Here is a 19,181-nt window from a genome sequence, read left to right as displayed (position 1 = left end):
GTGCGCCATCATTTGTTAATGAAATGGTGGGGACTCTGGAAGAGACAATTTGATAAGAAAATTAAACAAACAAGGTCCAGAAGGCAAAAGTAACAATATAGCCACCAGTGGTCCTGAAAAGGTCAAGGATGGGGTTACAGGTGGCAAGCTCTTACGTCCAGCATTCCAAATATTAATAGCAGGATCAGCCTCTTTGGCCATTGGATGTAGCCATTAGACTGTGGCTTCTAATTCTGGGATGTTTTCTTCCACCTGGCCAGTGGTGTTGATGTAGGTGCAACACGTTCTATTAATGAGCACATACTCCACCTTGTTCAGCCAAAAATTAAATGTAAGGTCAGCCTGTTGTCTGTAATTACATTGGCCAAAGACAGGTATGACTTGGGAGAGATCTGAGAAATGCGATACAATGGGGAATGCTGGTTCATCCAAAGCTGCTGTCAGATTTTTCAGGGAGGTGCCACGATATGCAAATCCCCAAGGAGCTAATGCACTGCCAGCCAACGGAAGGCCTACAGCCCTTCTGGTTCTGGCATGGGGTGGGCAGAATTATATATAGGGATTCCAGGGTGCAACTGCCCCAACGCTCGAGGTTATCAGTGCACTGAAATCCTAGGGCCAATACGGGCTGAGTAAAGATGGGTCCCTGTGGATTGTGAGAAGGATGTACACGGATAAGGAGACAGTTGGCAGAGGTACATAAGGTCATGGGATAACTTGCTGTTCCTAGCTCCTGGAGCTATTGGGCCTGCAGGGAAGAGTTACTGTGTGTGCCTTTGGGGAATCAGGGCCTGCCCCGCCCCCGTATCCTAGGGAATTGGAAAGTGGTTGTGAAGGGAGAAATTAAACAGTAATGCTGAATGGTGTCCAGTGAGGCCATGATCCAAAACATGGATGTATTGAGGTTTTACTTGAAAGGATGGAATTGGCACATACCCAGTGGGTGGCATTATAACCTGTGTCAGTTATATTTTCTAAGCAGGCATGCCACATTCCATGCCTGGAATACTGAATTGAGACATCGGAAAATCATCTGATGGTCCAAGGGTCACTGGCAAAGTGAAGTCCAGAGACTGCCCCTGGAGGTGATGCTGTTTGACGGCTGACTGATCTTTCAGGTCTGTTCTTATGGGTTGAATTATTGGAGTTATCTGCAAGTGGAGCTTAGGAAATAAGCACGGTCCACTACCTGAAGTATCGGGGTGGTAGGAAGGGATAGGTCAACACAGACCCAATTAGGGCTGATGAGAATCCCTTCTAGGGAAGGGGGACTCGGCCTGGTAGTATTTTTGATGGAGAGTTATTTTAGGAGAATGAGCAGGATGAAAGAGGGGGTAAGAAAGATCTTTCTGGGGACGTAAGTGACAAATCCAGCAGTTGGAAAAGTTATTTCCCTTGGAGATTATGTTGGAAATCCTTCATGGATCTGCCTAGGTTAGAGCAGTAATGAGAATGAGAAAAAATAAGACTTTTAGAGCCATGTCTGAAGGTTAGACCCAATAGGAAAGATGTTTTTTGTTTTGTTTTGTTTGAAGGAGGGGGGGTGGCTTAGGGATAACAAGAAAAACAACTCAGAGGCCCAAGTAGACAAAGCATAAGAAAATCCAGAACTCCTAACGTTATAGCTTTTACACAACCATAAAGCTGAAACAAATGTATATATTAAATACAAGGGGAAAAAACTACAAAACCAATAAATTCAAATTTACAACATTTAAAAAAAAAACCCAGGCAATAGCTAAACATATGAAGCAAATATTCATAGTAGGATGTCAATCACTTTTTTTTTTTTTTTAAGAAGTAGCGTAGATTTTCCACTGGCTCACGGGAAAGGGATGGAATGTCACAGTTTTCGACTGTGGGCAGCCTGGACCCACAAGTTTACTTCTAGACAAATGAACCCAGCTCATTACACCTTAGAGCTTAGCTGCTGTTGGGTGCTAAGAAAAACCTGGTAGGGTCTCTACCATTTGGGGTTTAATTGATCAGAAGGTAAACCCTCCTTCCAGGTCTTTAATAAAACCATGTATCCTGGCTTGATCTCGGTAGAGACAGGCTCTTTCTTGGACACAGGTAAATTTTTATTGCCATAGTCAAGGATAGCCTGCTGTACCTGTCTTAGACTGATTAAATAAATGTTTTATAAATTTGTGAGCTTCTGAATCAAACAGCAGATCTGCTATTAAGGCCTCATATAGCATTTCACAGGGGCTGAGTTTGAGGTTCCTTTTTGGGGCCATTCTCATTCTCAAGAGAGCTATGGGTAGGAGTTTCATCCAGGATTCTGAGGTTTCCTGACAAAGTTTGGCTAAGATTTGATTAACCCTCTTGACCTTTCCCAAGGATTGGGGCCTCCAGGCAGTGTGAAGGTGGTAATGAATTCCTAGGGCAGAAGGCACTTGCTGAATCACTCTTACAATAAAGGATGGGCTGTTACCACTCTGCCAGACTTTGGAGGCCCAAAATGCAGGATAACTTCCTTTAGTAGAGCTTCTGCTACCTCTTGAGCTTTTTCTGTTCTAGCAGGAAGAGCCTCTATCCAACCAGTGAAAGCGTCCACAAAGACCAGGAGGTATTTACGTCCCTGAGATGGGGGCGTCTGAGTGAAGTCTATCTGCCAGTCCTCTCCAGGTTATGTGCCTTGTCTTTGGATGGGCTAGAGAAGTGGAGGTGTTCTTGTGACATAGGCTACAGGTCCTGGTGACTTCCTTGATCACCCATGACAGGGTAATTCCTGAGAAGACTCTAACTAAGGAGGTTAACACGTCTCTTCCCAAATGAGAAAAGTCATGTAGTCCCTTGATGATTTTCCATCAGGATGCCTAGGGAAGCATCACCTTTTGATGTCCACCGTCCCTTGGGATGGAGCTGGTAGTCTTTCTGCTGAGTCCAGTTTATTTTATTTACTTATTTTATTTATATTATTGGTAGTCTTTCTGCAGAGTCCAGTTTACTTCCCTCTTTGTATAATGGGACCTTTGCTGGAGGATTGGTCCATGAAAGAGTAAAGCTGCCTGTATAGGGAGTTTGGGGCCTTAAAGCCATCTTTTGGAGCTTTCTACAAATATCTGGACTGCACTGGCTTAAAAAATGAGTTCCCAGGACAAACATTCCCTCTGGGGTATCTGGATTGACACTGGTGAACTTTTGTGGTCCTTCTACTGGACGGGGCAGAAAAGAGCAGGATTGTCATTGGGTCCTTGGGTGATCTCCCTCAGATTATCTTAGTTTACTAGCTTGATACATCTTCTCATGCTCTCCAGGAGGCACAGTACCATGTGGTCCCTGAGGTCTAGTCCCTGCTGCCCAGGCTGATAATTCCAATTAGGGTCTATCTGAGGTATGACAGTCATTCCAACGGGGGTATCTGTTAGGCTGGGTAGCATGAAGTTTTCCTCTTCTGCCTGAGTACAGAATTGCTCCTCCGGATGGTAGCGATGCAACAGAATGACCAGAAGGTCCTTCCAGGTTAGATCAAAAGAATGGAATCAGGCTCCTGAATTCCTCAGTAAATTTGTTAGGATCCTCAGAAAACTAGCTTAGCACTCATGGCACTGCCTGAAATCTAACATCAAAAAAGGGACATAGAGGGCACCTGGGTGGCTCAGTTGGTTAAGCAACTGCCTTCAGCTCAGATCATGGTTCCAGAGTCCTGGGATTGAGTCCCGCATCGGGCTCCCAACTCCATGGGGAGTCTGCTTCTCCTTCTGACCTTCTCTGCTCTCATGCTCTCTCTCTCTCAAATAAATAAATAAAATCTTAAAAAAAAAAAAAAAAGGGACATAGAGTCTTTGTGGTCCCCTAAGTTCCACCCACCACATCCTGGAGGGGCAGAGGAACTTTTTCTTTTGGTCTGAGTCTGGCCAAAGAGGGTAGACTGGTTGCTAGGGTGAGGGACTGGTTGCTTAGGCTGGAGCCAATGGTGCTGAGGTATTTCCGAGGGGAGCTACTACAAGAATTCCTTTCTTGGGGCCAAGATCTAATGACCCCGCCTCCCACTGTGCATGTTTTATATTTGTCAGGGGCATCCCTGAGGGCCATAAAGGCCTGGATGAAAGGGAATCTCTACTCTTTTCTTGCATTGTATGGAAGACATCAACTTGCAATATGGTTTTATAGTTAAGACTATCATTTTCTGACCAGACCTCCCCTCTAGCTTATATGGTGGCCAAGCAATGTTACAAAAGAAATGAGCATTTTCCTATTTAGGCTTTCTAATAGAAGCTGATCCCAGTGTCTCAAAATACATCCTAGGGGGCGTCTTTGGGGATAGAGGTGGAATTTCCCATTGTCTTCAGGGAGAGAGCTGACGCGTGTAACAAGAAAAGGAGCAACTAAACCAGGTTCCCATTACCAGAAGCCTGGAATCCTATTTACCTGAGGAGAGTTAGCTCTCTCTCTGAAACCTGATAGGATCTTGTGGTTACTCTTCTAGAAAGTTCCAATGGCGAGTGGACTGTGGGTGATCCCAGCCTACTGTCCATCCACCCCTGAAATCACGGCTATGGCCAGCATGCTGTGTGATGACCCAGCAGCCCTGACACCCCAGGGCCTCGCCTTTTTCCAGCACCTGCTATCCCAGAATTGATGGCCTTCCTGAAGACCCGACAGAAATGATGTCTGATAATTAACCCTGATGTCCCAGGATGGATCCTTCCAAAACGGGCATTATCATGATTTCAAAATCTCTGAATATCCCACCTCCCTTGCTCTGATATGCCTCTTAACAGCTGGTGGCAAACAATAGCTACCAAACAGGAATCTCTTGGGTGATCTAAACATTTCTTGTCTGACCTGTTGATCTTTCCCCCACTTTGTGGGCAGTTCTGGTGAAACTAACCTCTATTTTCCAGTTCTCTTTGCATCCCTGAATTATCTGGGTTGAGTCACATTTAATTAAGTGGTGGATAAAGCATACCCACAAGGAGAGATCTCAAGGACGGGGGTCCTTTGCCAGGGAGTAAAATGGTTTATAGATATTTTATGGTGATCACAGTCTGAGCTGGCAGTCATGCAGGACCTCTGCGATACAGGAAAGGACATCTCACAGGTCTCCATGCCCCACCACCAACAGAGGAGAGTGCAGAAGAAGGTAGGAGAGGAAACAGTTGAAGGCAGACAAAGTGGGTCAGTGTCCTATGACCAAGAGGCAGAGTCCTATAGTCAGAGTCAGCCTGGGAATCTCAAGACAGTCACCTTGGGACCAGTGAAGAGGATCTCAGTGTGCTGCTGTGTCACCTGCACGAGTGACCATGGAGCACTCTCTTACATGTCTCAGTTTCTCCCACCAGAAGTCTAAGACAACCAGAGTGGTTCGGAGCACCAGAGGATCAGTGCTTGTGTGTACATACCCAGATGAGCCCAAGTCTTAATTACTAGTGAGATGCAAAACCCCATGGGGCTCTTGCACATCCTGAGAAATAATCTCCGACACTTCCATAAAACTTTTAGTCACCTAAGAGTGACTTTTGGCTGGAAGGAGCAAGTGTCCCTTGATTCTTTGGAGCTGAAAATTAATCTCTCATAAATGCCACCGGACCATCCGGTTCCCAGGTAGAACAGAGAGGAGAGCAAAGGAGGAATGGTGAGTTGACTAAGCAACTCTTCCAGCACAAAGACAGGCGAGAGCTGGAGGCTCACCAGGGTGGAAAGCGTCGCTCAATGAGCTGTTCCTTCCTTCTGGCTGGCTCGCCAAAACGGTGCCGCCCGTAAACTGGGGAGACCCTGGCCCCTGTGGCCTCCGCCCAGCCCATTCCAAGGATGTCCCCGGACGCTGCTGGTCTCATCGCAAGAAAGAATTCAAGCACAGACCAGACACAGTGGATGAGCGGTGCAAGCGGGAAAGGTCATCGAAGTGCAAGCAGGCTCCGAAGATGCGAGCGCGCCGGCTCGAGAGCCGCACGCTGGGGGCTCGGGTTTCTATCCTTTACTGTCAGGTGTTAACCAGGGGTGCAGTATCTATTACCTGCGGCGGGGAATTCTCGAAAGCAGGGCTTCCCGCCTTTTCTTCCTTACTCCGTCGGGGTTTCCAGCCTTCTTTGTCAGCCGGGGGTGGGGGGGGGGGGGCAGTGTGGTTTGGTCCGGTTTCCCGCGGCTGTTTTGGGAGGGCCGCCAGGTCGGGCCTCTGACTTTCTAACCGCGCTGGCCGCGATTTCCCCTGCTCTGGACTCTTAAAGCCTAACGAGCCGCCTACTCCAACACGGGCAGACGACCGTCCGAAATCAAGAGCTAAGGGCTATGGTGCGATGAGGAGCAAAGCGGGGAAGGGAAATGGGAGGATCTTGGACCCGCGAAGGAACTGGGGAAGCGGTTTGTGGACGCCGCAGCAGTCCGGGCCTCCAGCTCAGAGCCGGCTGCGAGGAGGACGCCCTCAAAGAGGGCTTCCCACAAGCAATGGCAAACTACTGAGAGTCGCTCCTCCCAACAGGAAACGACGGATGTTTTTGACTCAGGAAGAGAGACTTCAACACCGCGCCTATGCGAAAAAACGCTTCTGGGAAGAGGACTCCGCTCGCATACCCCGAAGAGCTGGCAGCAAGCAGACACGCCCCCAGGCGGGCTTCCCGGATCTTATTGGTTGGCTTCCCGGATCTTATTGGTTGTCTCCAGACAGCCTCTCTCAACTGGTCAGCACTGCCTAGCGTCAGCTGTCACAGACACTATCCAGAACCAATCATCTCTAACCCCCACTCTGGCTCTCCTCCAACATGTGAGTGACCTTTAGACGAACCAATAAGATAGGGAAAGTGAGGATGTGAAAACGAGACTCCTTCCCTTTCTCTTCCTCTCGTTCAGCAAATGGTAGCTAAGGCTGAGCAGCTGACACCAACCACCAATCCTAAGGGCGGAACTGGGACGTACAGAAGAGTGATGGGAGGGGGTGACGTGGCAGTGACGGCATCATAAACTGAAATGAGTGGCGGAAACCCTGGCCAATCCGTGATCGAATTGGCCGGGCACTCTGCATTCTCGGGTCCTCCCGGAGCGCCGGAGACTCCGGGAAAGCGCCAATGGGCTTGCACATGAGTCTGATTGGCCTTCAGATGAACCAATCAGCGGCGTGCCTGCAGGACGCGTCCCACCCCGGGCTCTCACTGGGCGGTGTGGGATGACAGGCCCGAGAGAAATGCCAATGTCCTAGGGGTCCTCCGCAAGTGACGCTCAGGAGCACCAATCGACTGTCTCCTTCCCGGCGGCCGAGCCCTCCTCCCGCGGCGGGCCTGGCGGGGCGGGGACGCTGCGCGGCCGCTGCTGATGCGCTAGCCGTGTGGGGCTCTCCGGGCGGCGACGGCGGCTCTCGTAGGCGGTTCCGGTCCTGTATCTCGGGGCGGCGGCGGCTCATGGCGGCGACGGAGCTGAGAGGGGTGGTGGGGCCAGGGCCGGCGGCCATCGCAGCTCCGGGCGGCGGCGGCACCGGTCCCCCCGTGGTGGGAGGCGGCAGCGGCCGCGGAGACTCGGGGCCAGGCTCCGGGGCCGCGCTGGGCACGGTGGCCGCGGCGGCGGCGGGCGGCCCGGGCCCCGGCGCTGGGGGAGTGGCGGCTGCGGGCCCGACCCCTGCGCCGCCGGCGGGGGGCTCCGGCGGCTCCGGCGCCGGGGGTTCGGGCTCGGCTCGAGAGGGCTGGCTCTTCAAATGGACCAATTATATCAAAGGCTACCAGCGGCGGTGGTTCGTGCTGAGCAACGGGCTCCTGAGCTACTACAGGTAACTGCTTCCGGGGCGCCGTCCCCCACGGCAGCCCACAGTCCCCGCGCCGTCACCCTCTCGAGCCGGCACCGCAGCTAAGGTCGTCCCAGGCCCCTTTTCGTCACCTGCGCGCATTGACAGCCCGCGACGCGAGCCCACCACCACGAAAGTGAACGCCCCGGGTCTAAGCCCTCCACCCGGGTTACCCGCCCTTGTTGCAATACCTTCCCCTCGGTCCCTGGCCTTTCCAAGTGTTTGGAGAGCATCTACTCTTCCATTGTGTTTCCACCAGCACAGAGGTGCAGTGATGAATTCTGCAAGGAAGGTGCTGTTGTGGGTGCTAAGGGACGCATGTAGGAGAGCAGAGCCTAGGCATGGCTCTCCAGGAACTTGCTGTGAAAGTCCCAAGTCTTAGCTGTATGTGCCCAGTCTCCAGAATTCAAGGTTATTAGCAGCCCTTGATGTACCCGACGTTGTTCTCTCCACTTTCAGGCACAAGGACGCGAGGCACAGGGTGGCCTTGGTATCTACCCCCTGTTTTCCTTCTCTCTCCCAGACTTGGCATATGCCTTCACCTTCTGGACAGCCCAGAGTGGAGATGTGCACTCCAGTGCTGCTTTTATTCACACTCATCCACCTGCCCCCATGGGAATGGTTTAAAGGGTTTATCTAGTATTTCCGGGGTCTCTTTGGTTGGTTAGGTTTAAGGGTTTTTTTTTTTTCCTTTTTTTTTTTTTAAGTTTAAGTTTTATTAAAAGAAGAATCCATGTCTTTGGTATGATTACTTCTGTTCCACAGTGTTTGTTTTGGAGTGTTTAATATATATTTATGGTGACTCACAGTCTTGCCGTAAACTGCAGCATGCTTTTGGCTACTTGAGTTACTAGACATATGATACTGGATTTGGGAAGAAACATAGACATTTTCCGAGTGCTGGACAGTTTGGATAGTTTTGTTGACTCCTGACAGTAGCTCTGGGAGTTAGGAGATATTTCCATCTTACTGATGAGGAAACTGAGACCTAGCTGGGCAACTTTTCCGAGGTCTTAAGGAGTCAGGGTTTGAAAGTAGTTCTCTTCACACCAACATAACCTAAAACTCAGGTTAGTATTACATGAATCAATCAGATAATAGAGATCATTGCTTGCCTATAGCAAGTACGTTTCTAGATCACCGTTACTATGTGTCCTTTATACAAAATATAATTAGTCTGTTTAAGGGAGACTTTGCTTAATAAAATGGAATTTCTAATTGAAATTTTTTTAATAAAGACCATCCTGTTTGAGACCCCAAACGCTGTGAAGAACAGCTCACTCTTTTTCTCTTCCTCTGCAAGTAGTCATTCTGCCACCAGGAGAGTTAGAGTGAATGAATCTCTTGCATCAGCTCTTAGAGAATTTTGAGGGGAAATTGAAGGTGGGAGTTGGAGGTTGTTGAAGTAAGAACACATTCTTATCTAGTCTCTAACAGTGGAAAATGCCTTAGCACATCCTCACTGCTTCAGCTACGTTGTGAATAGTTGTGTGTGTCATTTGCATTGTTATATGTTCAGAATTGATTTTAATTTTAACCCTCTCTAAGTATTCATCCAGGATGATCAGTGGAGGGTTAGATCACAAGTCTGACATTTTAGTGTGTTCCAAAACTTTCCCCCTACTCAAGTCCTGCTTTCCTGTTACACTGACCGCCACTCTGATGTTCAGTTGATTCGTATCCCAACTTAGCTTGTAGGTCACTGTTAACATTGATTCCTTGTCTTCAGAAGTTGTGTCACAGTCAGCTGCAGGCCTTACTTACTGTGTGGCCATTTTTCCTCATCCAAGTTCTTAGCAGTTCCACTTTCCAGGCCAGTTGATTCTTTGATCAGTTACAGTGTTAAACAATGTTGATATTGGCTGGACATTAAGAACTTAAATGTTGCAGTCTCTTCGGGTATTTGCAATCACTTTTAACTTGTCTCCTTCAAGAGCTAGTGGCACCTGTCTGACTACAGATCAAACTCCTTCCAAAGCATACCAAATCACATATTGGGAAATGTGCATACGCCTGTCTTTGCCAGTTAAGATGGTCCCACCCACAAACCAACCAAGCAACAGGAACCAGGGTTATCAAATCTGTGCACTGCCTTCAAAATCACACTGAAGTGGGGTGCCTGGGTGGCTCAGTGGGTTGAAGCCTCTGCTGTCAGCTCGGGTCATGGTCCCAGGGTCCTGGGATCGAGCCCCGCATCGGGCTCTCTGCTGAGCGGGGAGCCTGCTTCCTCCTCTCTCTCTCTGCCTGCCTCTCTGCCGACTTGTGATCTGTCTGTCAAATAAATAAATAAAATCTTTAAAACAAAAAAAAAATCACACTGAAGTCCTTCCTACCAACTACACTGGTAGTTTATTCTTAACAGGTTTCTTTGGGTTCCCATCTCCTTAGAGTTATTTAGCTAAATTGTCATTCTTCCCACTTTTCGTGCCTCTGTAACCTGTTATCTCCTCTATATGCCTTTTATAAAATGCTGTTTTCTTTTTAACTGAGGTCATGTATTTCTTAGACCCATCCTGTGATGAACCATCCCAATGGGCTTTAGCCATCCTGTTCTTCCTTACATACACAGTTACATGGATGTCCCATTACTTAAAACCATATGTAGAATCCCAGCTTTCCCAGACACATGGTGACAGGGCCATATAGCATTAGTTTTCCTGACTAGCTTCCGGAGATTGACTTACTGTTTTGGCTGGCCTTTTTAGGGAACTTTCTAGACAGAAAGTCCACCTAATTGATACGTAGTGACTGAAGAACATATCTTGCACTCCGAAAATCATATCTTTCCAGCCTCTGTACTAATCATCTGTAAACGTATGTGTATCTGCCCGAACCTAAGAGCTCCTGAGTCAAGCCTGCCTTACTCCTAGGGTTCCTTCGTAGTTCTAAAACTGCTGTAGACTTTATGGGATTTGAGAAACTCCTTAAGTTCGTGAAGATGACCCAGGCAGAAGACATTCGTATAAGTGTCTGGTGAAAAGTACCAACAGATAGTGAGGAAAGTGGTACAAAGTCCAAGTAGCACCCTCGGAGTAGAAAGCAAGGGTGAGCTGCCCTGTCAGCTGTGGTCTGAAATTCAGCCTGCATTATTCATAATGTAACTGAAGCTTGGGGGCGGGGGAGGCGGGGGGAGGGGAGGTAAGAATAGAAAAAAACAGGGATTCACGTTACAGTGTAGCAGGTGCAGGGGGTGGAGAATGGCCCAGTCCATTGAGACCCCCCTGGCCATCCCATACTGCTCATTTGTGCATTTGAGGAAGAAAAACCAGTTTCATGTGACACACTGAACAATAGCAAATCTGTCTTCCTAAGCACCGAAAACAGACTTTCTCAAACATAGCAAGTCTTAGTTTCTGGAGATGGGGTGTGTGTCATTTCTGGCATGCAGGGATTCTGGATGTGCCAGGTGTGTGGGGCTGCGTGGCGCCAGTGAAAGGGAAATGGCTCCGCTCTGCACTGTGGCAGTTGGCAAAGGACTTTGACCTCTGTATGTTCCAAGTTGGTCAGGGAAAACTGTGGTCTCAACATGCAGGTCTCTGGGCATAACCCAGCGGGTGGCGGGGACATTAGCTCAGTCTGCGAGGTCTATGCAGTTGTGCTAGCAGCTTGGTATTTTCTGGGAAGTAGCTTGTCACCAGTAGTGATGTAAAGTTCAAAAGTTAGGCTATTAATAGAACTGTCAGTAGAGATGGGGAAAATTTTTACACCCAATCCTCTGAGAACAGATTTGCTGAATCTTTCCTAGCTATTAATAGGATGGCTTAGGAGTTCCTACCAATAGAGGTCAGTGGATCTTTGGAAAGAGCGTATTCCCAAAGGATTATACGACCTGGTGATTCTTTTATGATTATTACTATTCTTTCTCTACTCCTACAGAGAGCTAGTTATTCCTTTCCTATCATTTGAGCTGTAGTCGATACTTAAGCATCTCAGTGTACCTTACACTGATGCAGTAGAATTCTAAGCGTAGTGTGACAACTCTCATTTGGGCTGAGTTGAGGTTAGGGAGGGGGGTTGTTCAGTATATGTGAAATGGAGCTATATTCTTTCTTGGAGGGAGTGAGATTGTTGTAAGAAATTTTGTTGTGTGAGTTTATGAATCACTTTTTTTTTTTTTAATTTTATTTATTTATTTGAGAGAGAGACAGAGCACAAGCAGGGGGAGGGGCAGAAGGAGACTCCCTGCTGACCTGGGAGCCTGATATGGGGCTGGATCCCAGGAACTGGAGATCATCACCTGAGCCGAAGGCAGATGCTTAACCATCTGAGCCCCCCAGGCGCCCCATAAATCACTATTTTAAACTTAGAACTTGCTAAGTAAGAAGTAATTCCTGACTACAAAAAGGTAATGAGGGAACTTTTTTTGGTGTAATGGGCATGTTCTACATCTTGATTGTGAAGGTGGTTACACAGTTGTGTACATTTGTCAAAACTCACTGCATTATACACTTAAAATTGCTGAATTGACATAGCTTTCCATGAAGGCTCTTTCTGAAAAGCCAAGGGTGAGAGGAACAGCAGAGCAATACAATCTGACTCTGAAACACCACTTAATGGCTGTGAAAGGAAATCCCTGCTGATTGTTTCTGGAATTTTAGGGTGCCATGTGAGGGAAATAGTAGAACTTGCTGTTTCCTAAGGCTGCTGCATTTTCAAAAGGCTTAGAGCTACGAGAAGACATAGGAAGGTGGTGAAGGATAAACCACCCATCCGATTTTTTTTTTCTTTTTTAAAGATTTTATTTGTTTGACAGAGAGAGATCACAAGTAGACCGAGAGGCAGGCAGAGAGAGAGAGAGAGAGAGAGAGAGAGAGAGAGAGAGAGAGGGAAGCAGGCTCCCTGCTGAGCAGAGAGCCCGATGCGGGACTCGATCCCAGGACCCCGAGATCACGACCTGAGCTGAAGGCAGCGGCTTAACCCACTGAGCCACCCAGGCGCCCCCACCCATCCGATTTTTACTTAAGCTGGTCTTTGTCTCATTATTGCAGGTCAAAGGCTGAAATGAGACACACCTGCCGTGGGACCATCAACCTCGCCACGGCCAACATCACCGTGGAGGACTCCTGCAACTTCATCATCTCCAACGGTGGCGCTCAGACCTACCATCTGAAGGCGAGCTCAGAGGTGGAGCGGCAGCGCTGGGTGACAGCCCTGGAACTGGCCAAGGCGAAGGCTGTGAAGATGCTGGCAGAATCAGGTAGGGAGCAGAGAACACCACGTGTGGGGAGCTTCCTGTTTGCGCCTCCTCGGCACATACCTTATTTTTTTTAGTATATGTGCTGCTGAAGCGAGCACAGCACATACCTTATTTTATCCCTCACTCTCAGTCAGTTATGACCCATCTGACTGACTCAGGCTTGTCATCATCGTGTGGCATTTCTCCCGGAGTGGTGGCTTTCACCTGTCCGCAGTTCTCCTCTGCATGGTGTCTGGAGATGTTTCTGTGGTCGTAGCTGAGGTTTGCTGCTCCTGCGGGCATCCGGTGACTAGAGGCCGGGGAGGCTTCACGGGACAGCCCTCACAGCCCAGAGTGAACCAGGCCCAAATGTCAGTAGTATCGAGGCTGAGAAGCTCTGTCGTAGAGGTGCAGTGGGTGGGTGTCCTTTTGGCTTTTAATGCCATTTGGCTACCTTAAAATTTGGGGAAAGAAATATTTTATTGCTAGGTCCATCTTAAGATCATTACAGCTCACAGTTTGATTCTGTTGTTACTTTTTTTCTTTTTCTCCTGAAATTTTCTTACCTAAGTATCTTCTGAGTTGAAACAATCTTTATAGGTTGCCAGAAATCTTATAGGGGATACTGCCCATGAAAAATCTTTAGTTTGCCTTAGTTTCACCAGAAAGAGTGGTATACACATGTTTTGATATTTCTTCAAGGAAAATTGTGGGATTTCCCCTGCCCCACTTGTTGATAGTTTAAGCACCCTGAGCTTGTCCACTCAGAGCTGACCGGGATGGTCACCTGCTGGCTTTTGTTCACCTCTTGTTTTTCTTATCCGTGGTCATTTCCCACACTGTATTTAAAACCTGGTAGACAGTGAAAGGAATATTTACTACATTGTTAGTTTTTTTGGTAACAGGTTATATTTTGGGTTTACTCCTGCCTCTAGAGCCAGCAGATAGGGGAGGTCTTTCCTTATTTCTTTTGTTTTGATTTTAGTGCTGATGTTCCAAAGGAGGTGACACTGCTAGGAAAGCATTTTACAGTTGCAGGACTGATAGCGAGAGGTGCAGCATGGCCCTCTGTTTGACCTGCTGCTGGAGGGTCGCTTAACAGAACACCTTACATTGCTTTCAGCCAGGGGTGGCTTTAGTGTCAGATGAGTTCATCACAAAGTTCCTGAGCTCTCCTTTGGAAAAGGTAAATTAATGAGTCTTTTGGTGATGTGGACATTGCTTACAAAGAGCCAGACTGCAATTCACAACCCGTTGCATACAGGGCTCACCTGTCACCCACAGGATGACGGTGGATTTGTAGTAATGATCAGCTTGGACCGGATTGGAACCCTCAAGCTTGAGTTACAAGACTCTACAATTCATTCCCAATCCCAGGAGCCATTTAGCTTCTCCGTCCTGTCTTCCAGGGATCATTGGTTCTGAGACTTCAGTGTGCATCAGAATGGCCTGGGCAGCTTTTTCAAAATGAAGGTTCCTGGGCCTGGCCTCACATCAGCCAAATCAATTTCTGGGGTGGGGCCAGAATGTTGGCACCTTTAATAAGCCCAGGGTTGGGAGGGTGGGGAAATTGAATGTAGATGGACAAAAGGTACAGACTTATAGTTATAAGATAAATAAATACTGAGGATGTAACATATAACAGATGACTATAGTTGTTTTTTTTTTTAAGAATTTATTTATTTATTTGACAGCATGAGCACAAGCAGGGGGAGTGGCAGGAGAGAGAGGAAAGCCCCTGCTCAACAGGGAGCCCGATGTCGGGCTCAAACCCAGAACCCTGGGATCATGACCTGAGTAGAAGACAGATGCTTAACCGACTGAGCCACCCAGGTGCCCCCACACGATGACTATAGTTAATGCTGTATGGTATATTTGATAATTGCTGAGAGATTACATCCTAAAAGTTCCCATACAAGGAAAAAAACATTTTTGAGGTGATGGAGGCTAACTAAATTTATTATGGTGATCATTTGTCAGTATATATAAATCAAATCATTATGCTTTGACAGAGCTGTATGTCAGTGATGACTCAATAAAACTAGAAGGAAAAAGAAAAGCACGCGCAGAATAAATGTTTCTCGTTGTGTGTCCCAGTGGAAAAAAAAGGAAGAACCAGCCTGGGTGTTTGTGGTGCAGGTGGGCTGTGGACTGCATCAGCGCCTAGTTGTCTGGTAATGGCAAGCTCTCAGTCGGTCACAACGCCCAGCGTGAGGCGTGCTGGTTTAGCTGGGGACAGAGTTGCTGGGCTTACGACTCACAGCTCTGGAGTCACGTAACTGGCGTCCTGTGATTCCCCTTTTGGCTGTACAGATGAGTCTGGAGATGAAGAGGCTGTGTCACAGACTGACAAGACGGAGCTGCAGAATACCCTGCGGACGCTGTCCAGCAAAGTGGAGGACCTGAGCACGTGCAACGACCTCATAGCCAAGCATGGCACAGCGCTGCAGCGCTCCCTCAGCGAGCTCGAGTCCCTGCGGCTGCCCGCCGAGAGCAACGAGAAGATCAAGCAGGTCAATGAGCGGGCCACGCTCTTTAGGATAACATCCAATGCCATGATCAATGTGAGTGCTGAGTGCGGCTGGCGCCTGGGTCACCTTTTCATTCTTTTCGCCAGAGTGTAGTTCTCCCCATGTGCTGTGCTGGGGAACATTGGAAATGAGAAGCAGGAAACTGCTCAGGGGACTTAAATTACATTGTTTGTTCCATGAACGAGACCAGGCCGCACAGTTGGAATGACTTTCCTGCTCTGTTCACATAGTCCATGCCAACCTGGGAATTCGTTAGGAGGCCAGGGGCCCAGTCTTCCTTCTGCAGCCAGCAGGACATCTGATGGTGATGTTAGTTGAGTCCCTTAATCTCTCTGGGCCGCGGTTTTCATTTGTTTTTATCTAACCTGATCCGCTGGATCTGAGAGGTCTCCGTGGGTCCCTTCTGCTGTCGTGTGTGAACTTCAAGTTGGGAGTCTTACCGTCCTTTGCTAGTGCGTTCTGGCCTACAGTGTGGTAAGTGGGGGCCGGCCAGGTACTAGTGAGAACTTGATAATACTAGTTAGTCCCATCTGTAGTCCTTGATCCCAGGGTTAATTCTGGGTGACAAGACAGAATATTCAAATTTGGGTACTTTGCTTTCAAAAAGAAGGGACCAGTGCTTCTATTTTATTGTGACTCTAGCCTCGGGTGGCTGTGTGGACTACGTCAGCTGCCTGGGTACAGGGCTCCAGGTAAACTCAGAGCATGGCGGGCGTTGGGATGTATTTCAGAAACTGGGTGATAGGTGTGAAATTAATACATGGTTTAAATAGCGAGGTTTCTCCTCTCCTGGTGACTGATTCTCACCTGGCGGGTTGTTTCAGTTAACTTACCCAGAGGAACACCAGGGGTTATGTCGTAAGGCAAGTGGAATGGGTATTCTGAGAAAGGGGTTACGCTGGTTTTGCCCCTGTCCAACTAAATGGCATGAAATTATCCTACGAGGGCCAGATTTTCCCTTGTTCAGGGAGCGATAGTAAGATATCTTCTTCGAACTAGTTTAGTTCACATGGCTTTTAGAGATCAAAGGTCTTTTCTCGTGACCAGGGGAACATTTTGTTTTTTTCACTTAAAACCCCTTTGTTACTCAATAGGAAGTTGTGATAACCTTGATTTTCATATCATTTTCTGAAATGTTGAACATTTTCTTCAGTGCTCTGATTCACATACCAGGTAGAACAGGCTAATTATTTTTGTCCACTTCAGGACTGCAGGAAGATCAGCTGTCTCCCAGGACCATCCTGCCCATCAGCACGAGTGCTTGTGTTTGTTTCTAATGGCTAATCGTGTGCTCTTGTTCCAAACTGTCCACTTCTTAGTGACAGCATGCCTGTTTATCAGGTCCTCTTATGATCAGGAAAATCTCATAAATCATACAGGTCAATTCACCAATAGTAAATAAATACACTTTTTTTTTTTTTTAAGATTTTATTTATTGATTTGACAGAGAGAGATCCCAAGTAGACAGAGAGGCAGGTAGAAAGAGAGAGAGGGAAGCAGGCTCCCCGCCGAGCAGAGAGCCCGATGCGGGACTCGATCCCAGGACCCCGAGATCATGACCCAAGCCGAAGGCAGCGGCTTAACCCACTGAGCCACCCAGGCGCCCAATAAATACACTTTTTAAATGGAACAACTCAGGCTACAGTAGTCCCCTGACAGTGCGTGTTGCCTCTTATCCCTGTTCCATGGCAGGTTTTCTTCCCTTCTGATGTGAAAAATTAGCTAAATCAAACACCTCTTGGGGCGTCTGGGTGGCTCAGTGGGTTAAAGCTTCTGCCTTTGGCTCAGGTCATGATCTCAGGGTCCTGGGATCGAGCCCTGCATCGGGCTCTCTGCTCAGCAGGGAGCCTGCTCCCCCCACCCCCACCTTCTCTGCCTGCCTTTCTGCCTACTTGTGATCTCTGTCAATTAAGTAAATCTTAAAAAAAACCAAACAAAAAACCTCTTGATAAAAAATATTCTCATAAAACTGAAACTCAGTTTGGATTTTTCTTTTGAAAAAAATGCTCATCTTTGTTCCTTGGGGCAGTTCTTCCTCCCCAAGTTGTAAATTTTCAGAGTTTGTGTCAAAGGGAATGATCCTTTGGCAATCAGAGGTAAGTTGTGTGTTTTCATTCTGTTCTCCCCAGTGTATTGCCTATGCCTCCTTCATAGCTGTGTGTTGCTTGAAATGGGTTTTTTATCCTTGTGTTTTTTCCTTTGTATCTTTTTGGTGATAATGGCAAGGCCTTAAAATTAACCTGCTAACGTCACATCCCCAAACAGGCAAAGTTTTCTCAGAGGAAGAGTACGTTTCGCTCAATTTCTTGATTGCTTAGGGCATAGCTATTCTAACCACCAAAGTGAATCTAACCTGAGAAATACATTTGATACTATTAGTGTATCCATTTGCTTATCCAGGAAACATCCGTGGAACACCATCTGTTTTCTAGGCACTGTGCTATGGGATATAAAACAAATGTGGATACGGTCCCTGCCCTCAGGGAGATTATTCTTTAGTGAAAGGACAGAGAAGTGACGGATCATTATAGTGTGCTATAGGTGTCATGATAGAAAGGAGCACAGGCTGCTGTGGTGTATATAGGATATTGGAGGTGTTCAGCTCAGACCAGGAAGATTACAAGATAGAGAAGGTAACTCCTCAACTAACTTCTGAAAGACCAGAGAGACTCTTCCTATGAAAGAAGGCAATAAAGAGCTTGGAGGCCTGAAGTCCAACTGCTTTGTCTATCTACATAACCTGCTTCCTCTGTGAACGCAATTCCTTTTTGGTAAATGGTGATGATACCAGTAGCTGCTCAAAGAATTGTTGAAAGGCTTCTATAGATAATTAATGTAAAGGGTTCAGCAAAGTGCCTGACATAATTGCCTTTCCTTAAACTTGAGTTATGATCAGTATTCTTAAAAGAAGTGTGGGAGAAGAACTGATCTGGGTATGGATGTGGCTTACGCAGATCCCTTCCCTCCCTCCCAGTCTGAAAACTAATTGACTGTTAGAATAAGGAAATAGCTAGAGATAAGGCTGGCCAGGGATTAAGTGTGGGGGAGGGGGTGGGGTACAGATCCTACTAAATGGGCTTGGTAGAGTGGATTAGAAGGGGATAAGACCGATTTTGATGCAGGCTTAACTATAATAGCTAACGCCTTATTGAACGCTTACTGTGAGCCTCAGATTTCTAAGTGCTTTACAGGTAAAACGACAACTCTTTGAGACAGTTGCTGTGGTGGTTCTTTGTTTACATATGAGGCACAGATAGATTAAATAAATAACTTGCCCCAAATTGCATAGCTAGATCGTGGGATGGAGCTGTGAGTAGAGCCCCAATGATGGAACTCCTCTGAGTCTGGAGGATGGAAAGATGTATGTGTACACAGATCCCAGAAATATTAAAGAAGAATCAGTAGGACTTGATAATTGGAAGTGGAGAGAGAAGAAAAATGTAAGAATCAAGGGTGCCTCCTTGTTTCCTGGCTTGGGCAGGGGGGAGGGCCCTGGTGCTCTTCTTGGTGTGGAGAACAAACACCAAAGGGCGAGGTAGAGTCAGAAAGGGAACACGGTGTGTTCACTCTGGGACCCTAGGATTTTGAGATTACTTTGAACTGTTGGATAGACAATTGGATACCCTGTCTCCATGAATGCAGAGCTGGAATTACTGATTTTGTAGACATTAGCCTATAAGCAAAGGTTGAAACCATGGGAGTAGATGTTTTCTGTTTACTTTTTAGTTTCGCCGTAACAGGGCATAGACTTTTAAGC

General features: G+C 47.4%; 1 protein-coding gene across 1 annotated transcript in view; it reads left to right on the top strand.

The window, feature by feature from the left end:
- The first annotated feature begins 7,195 nt into the window (after positions 1-7,195).
- Positions 7,196-19,181, top strand: part of OSBP (oxysterol binding protein) — a 35,118-nt gene continuing 23,132 nt past the window's right edge. Inside the window, exons 1-3 of the mRNA XM_047691242.1 lie at positions 7,196-7,702; positions 12,706-12,914; positions 15,207-15,457. Coding sequence (XP_047547198.1) covers positions 7,341-7,702; positions 12,706-12,914; positions 15,207-15,457 — 822 coding nt within the window. The 5' untranslated portion in view covers positions 7,196-7,340. The remainder of the gene's footprint in view (positions 7,703-12,705; positions 12,915-15,206; positions 15,458-19,181) is intronic.

Source organism: Lutra lutra, chromosome 10 (assembly GCF_902655055.1).
Source record: "Lutra lutra chromosome 10, mLutLut1.2, whole genome shotgun sequence".
NCBI lineage: Eukaryota > Metazoa > Chordata > Mammalia > Carnivora > Mustelidae > Lutra > Lutra lutra.
This window is presented reverse-complemented; position numbering and strand designations above follow the sequence as displayed.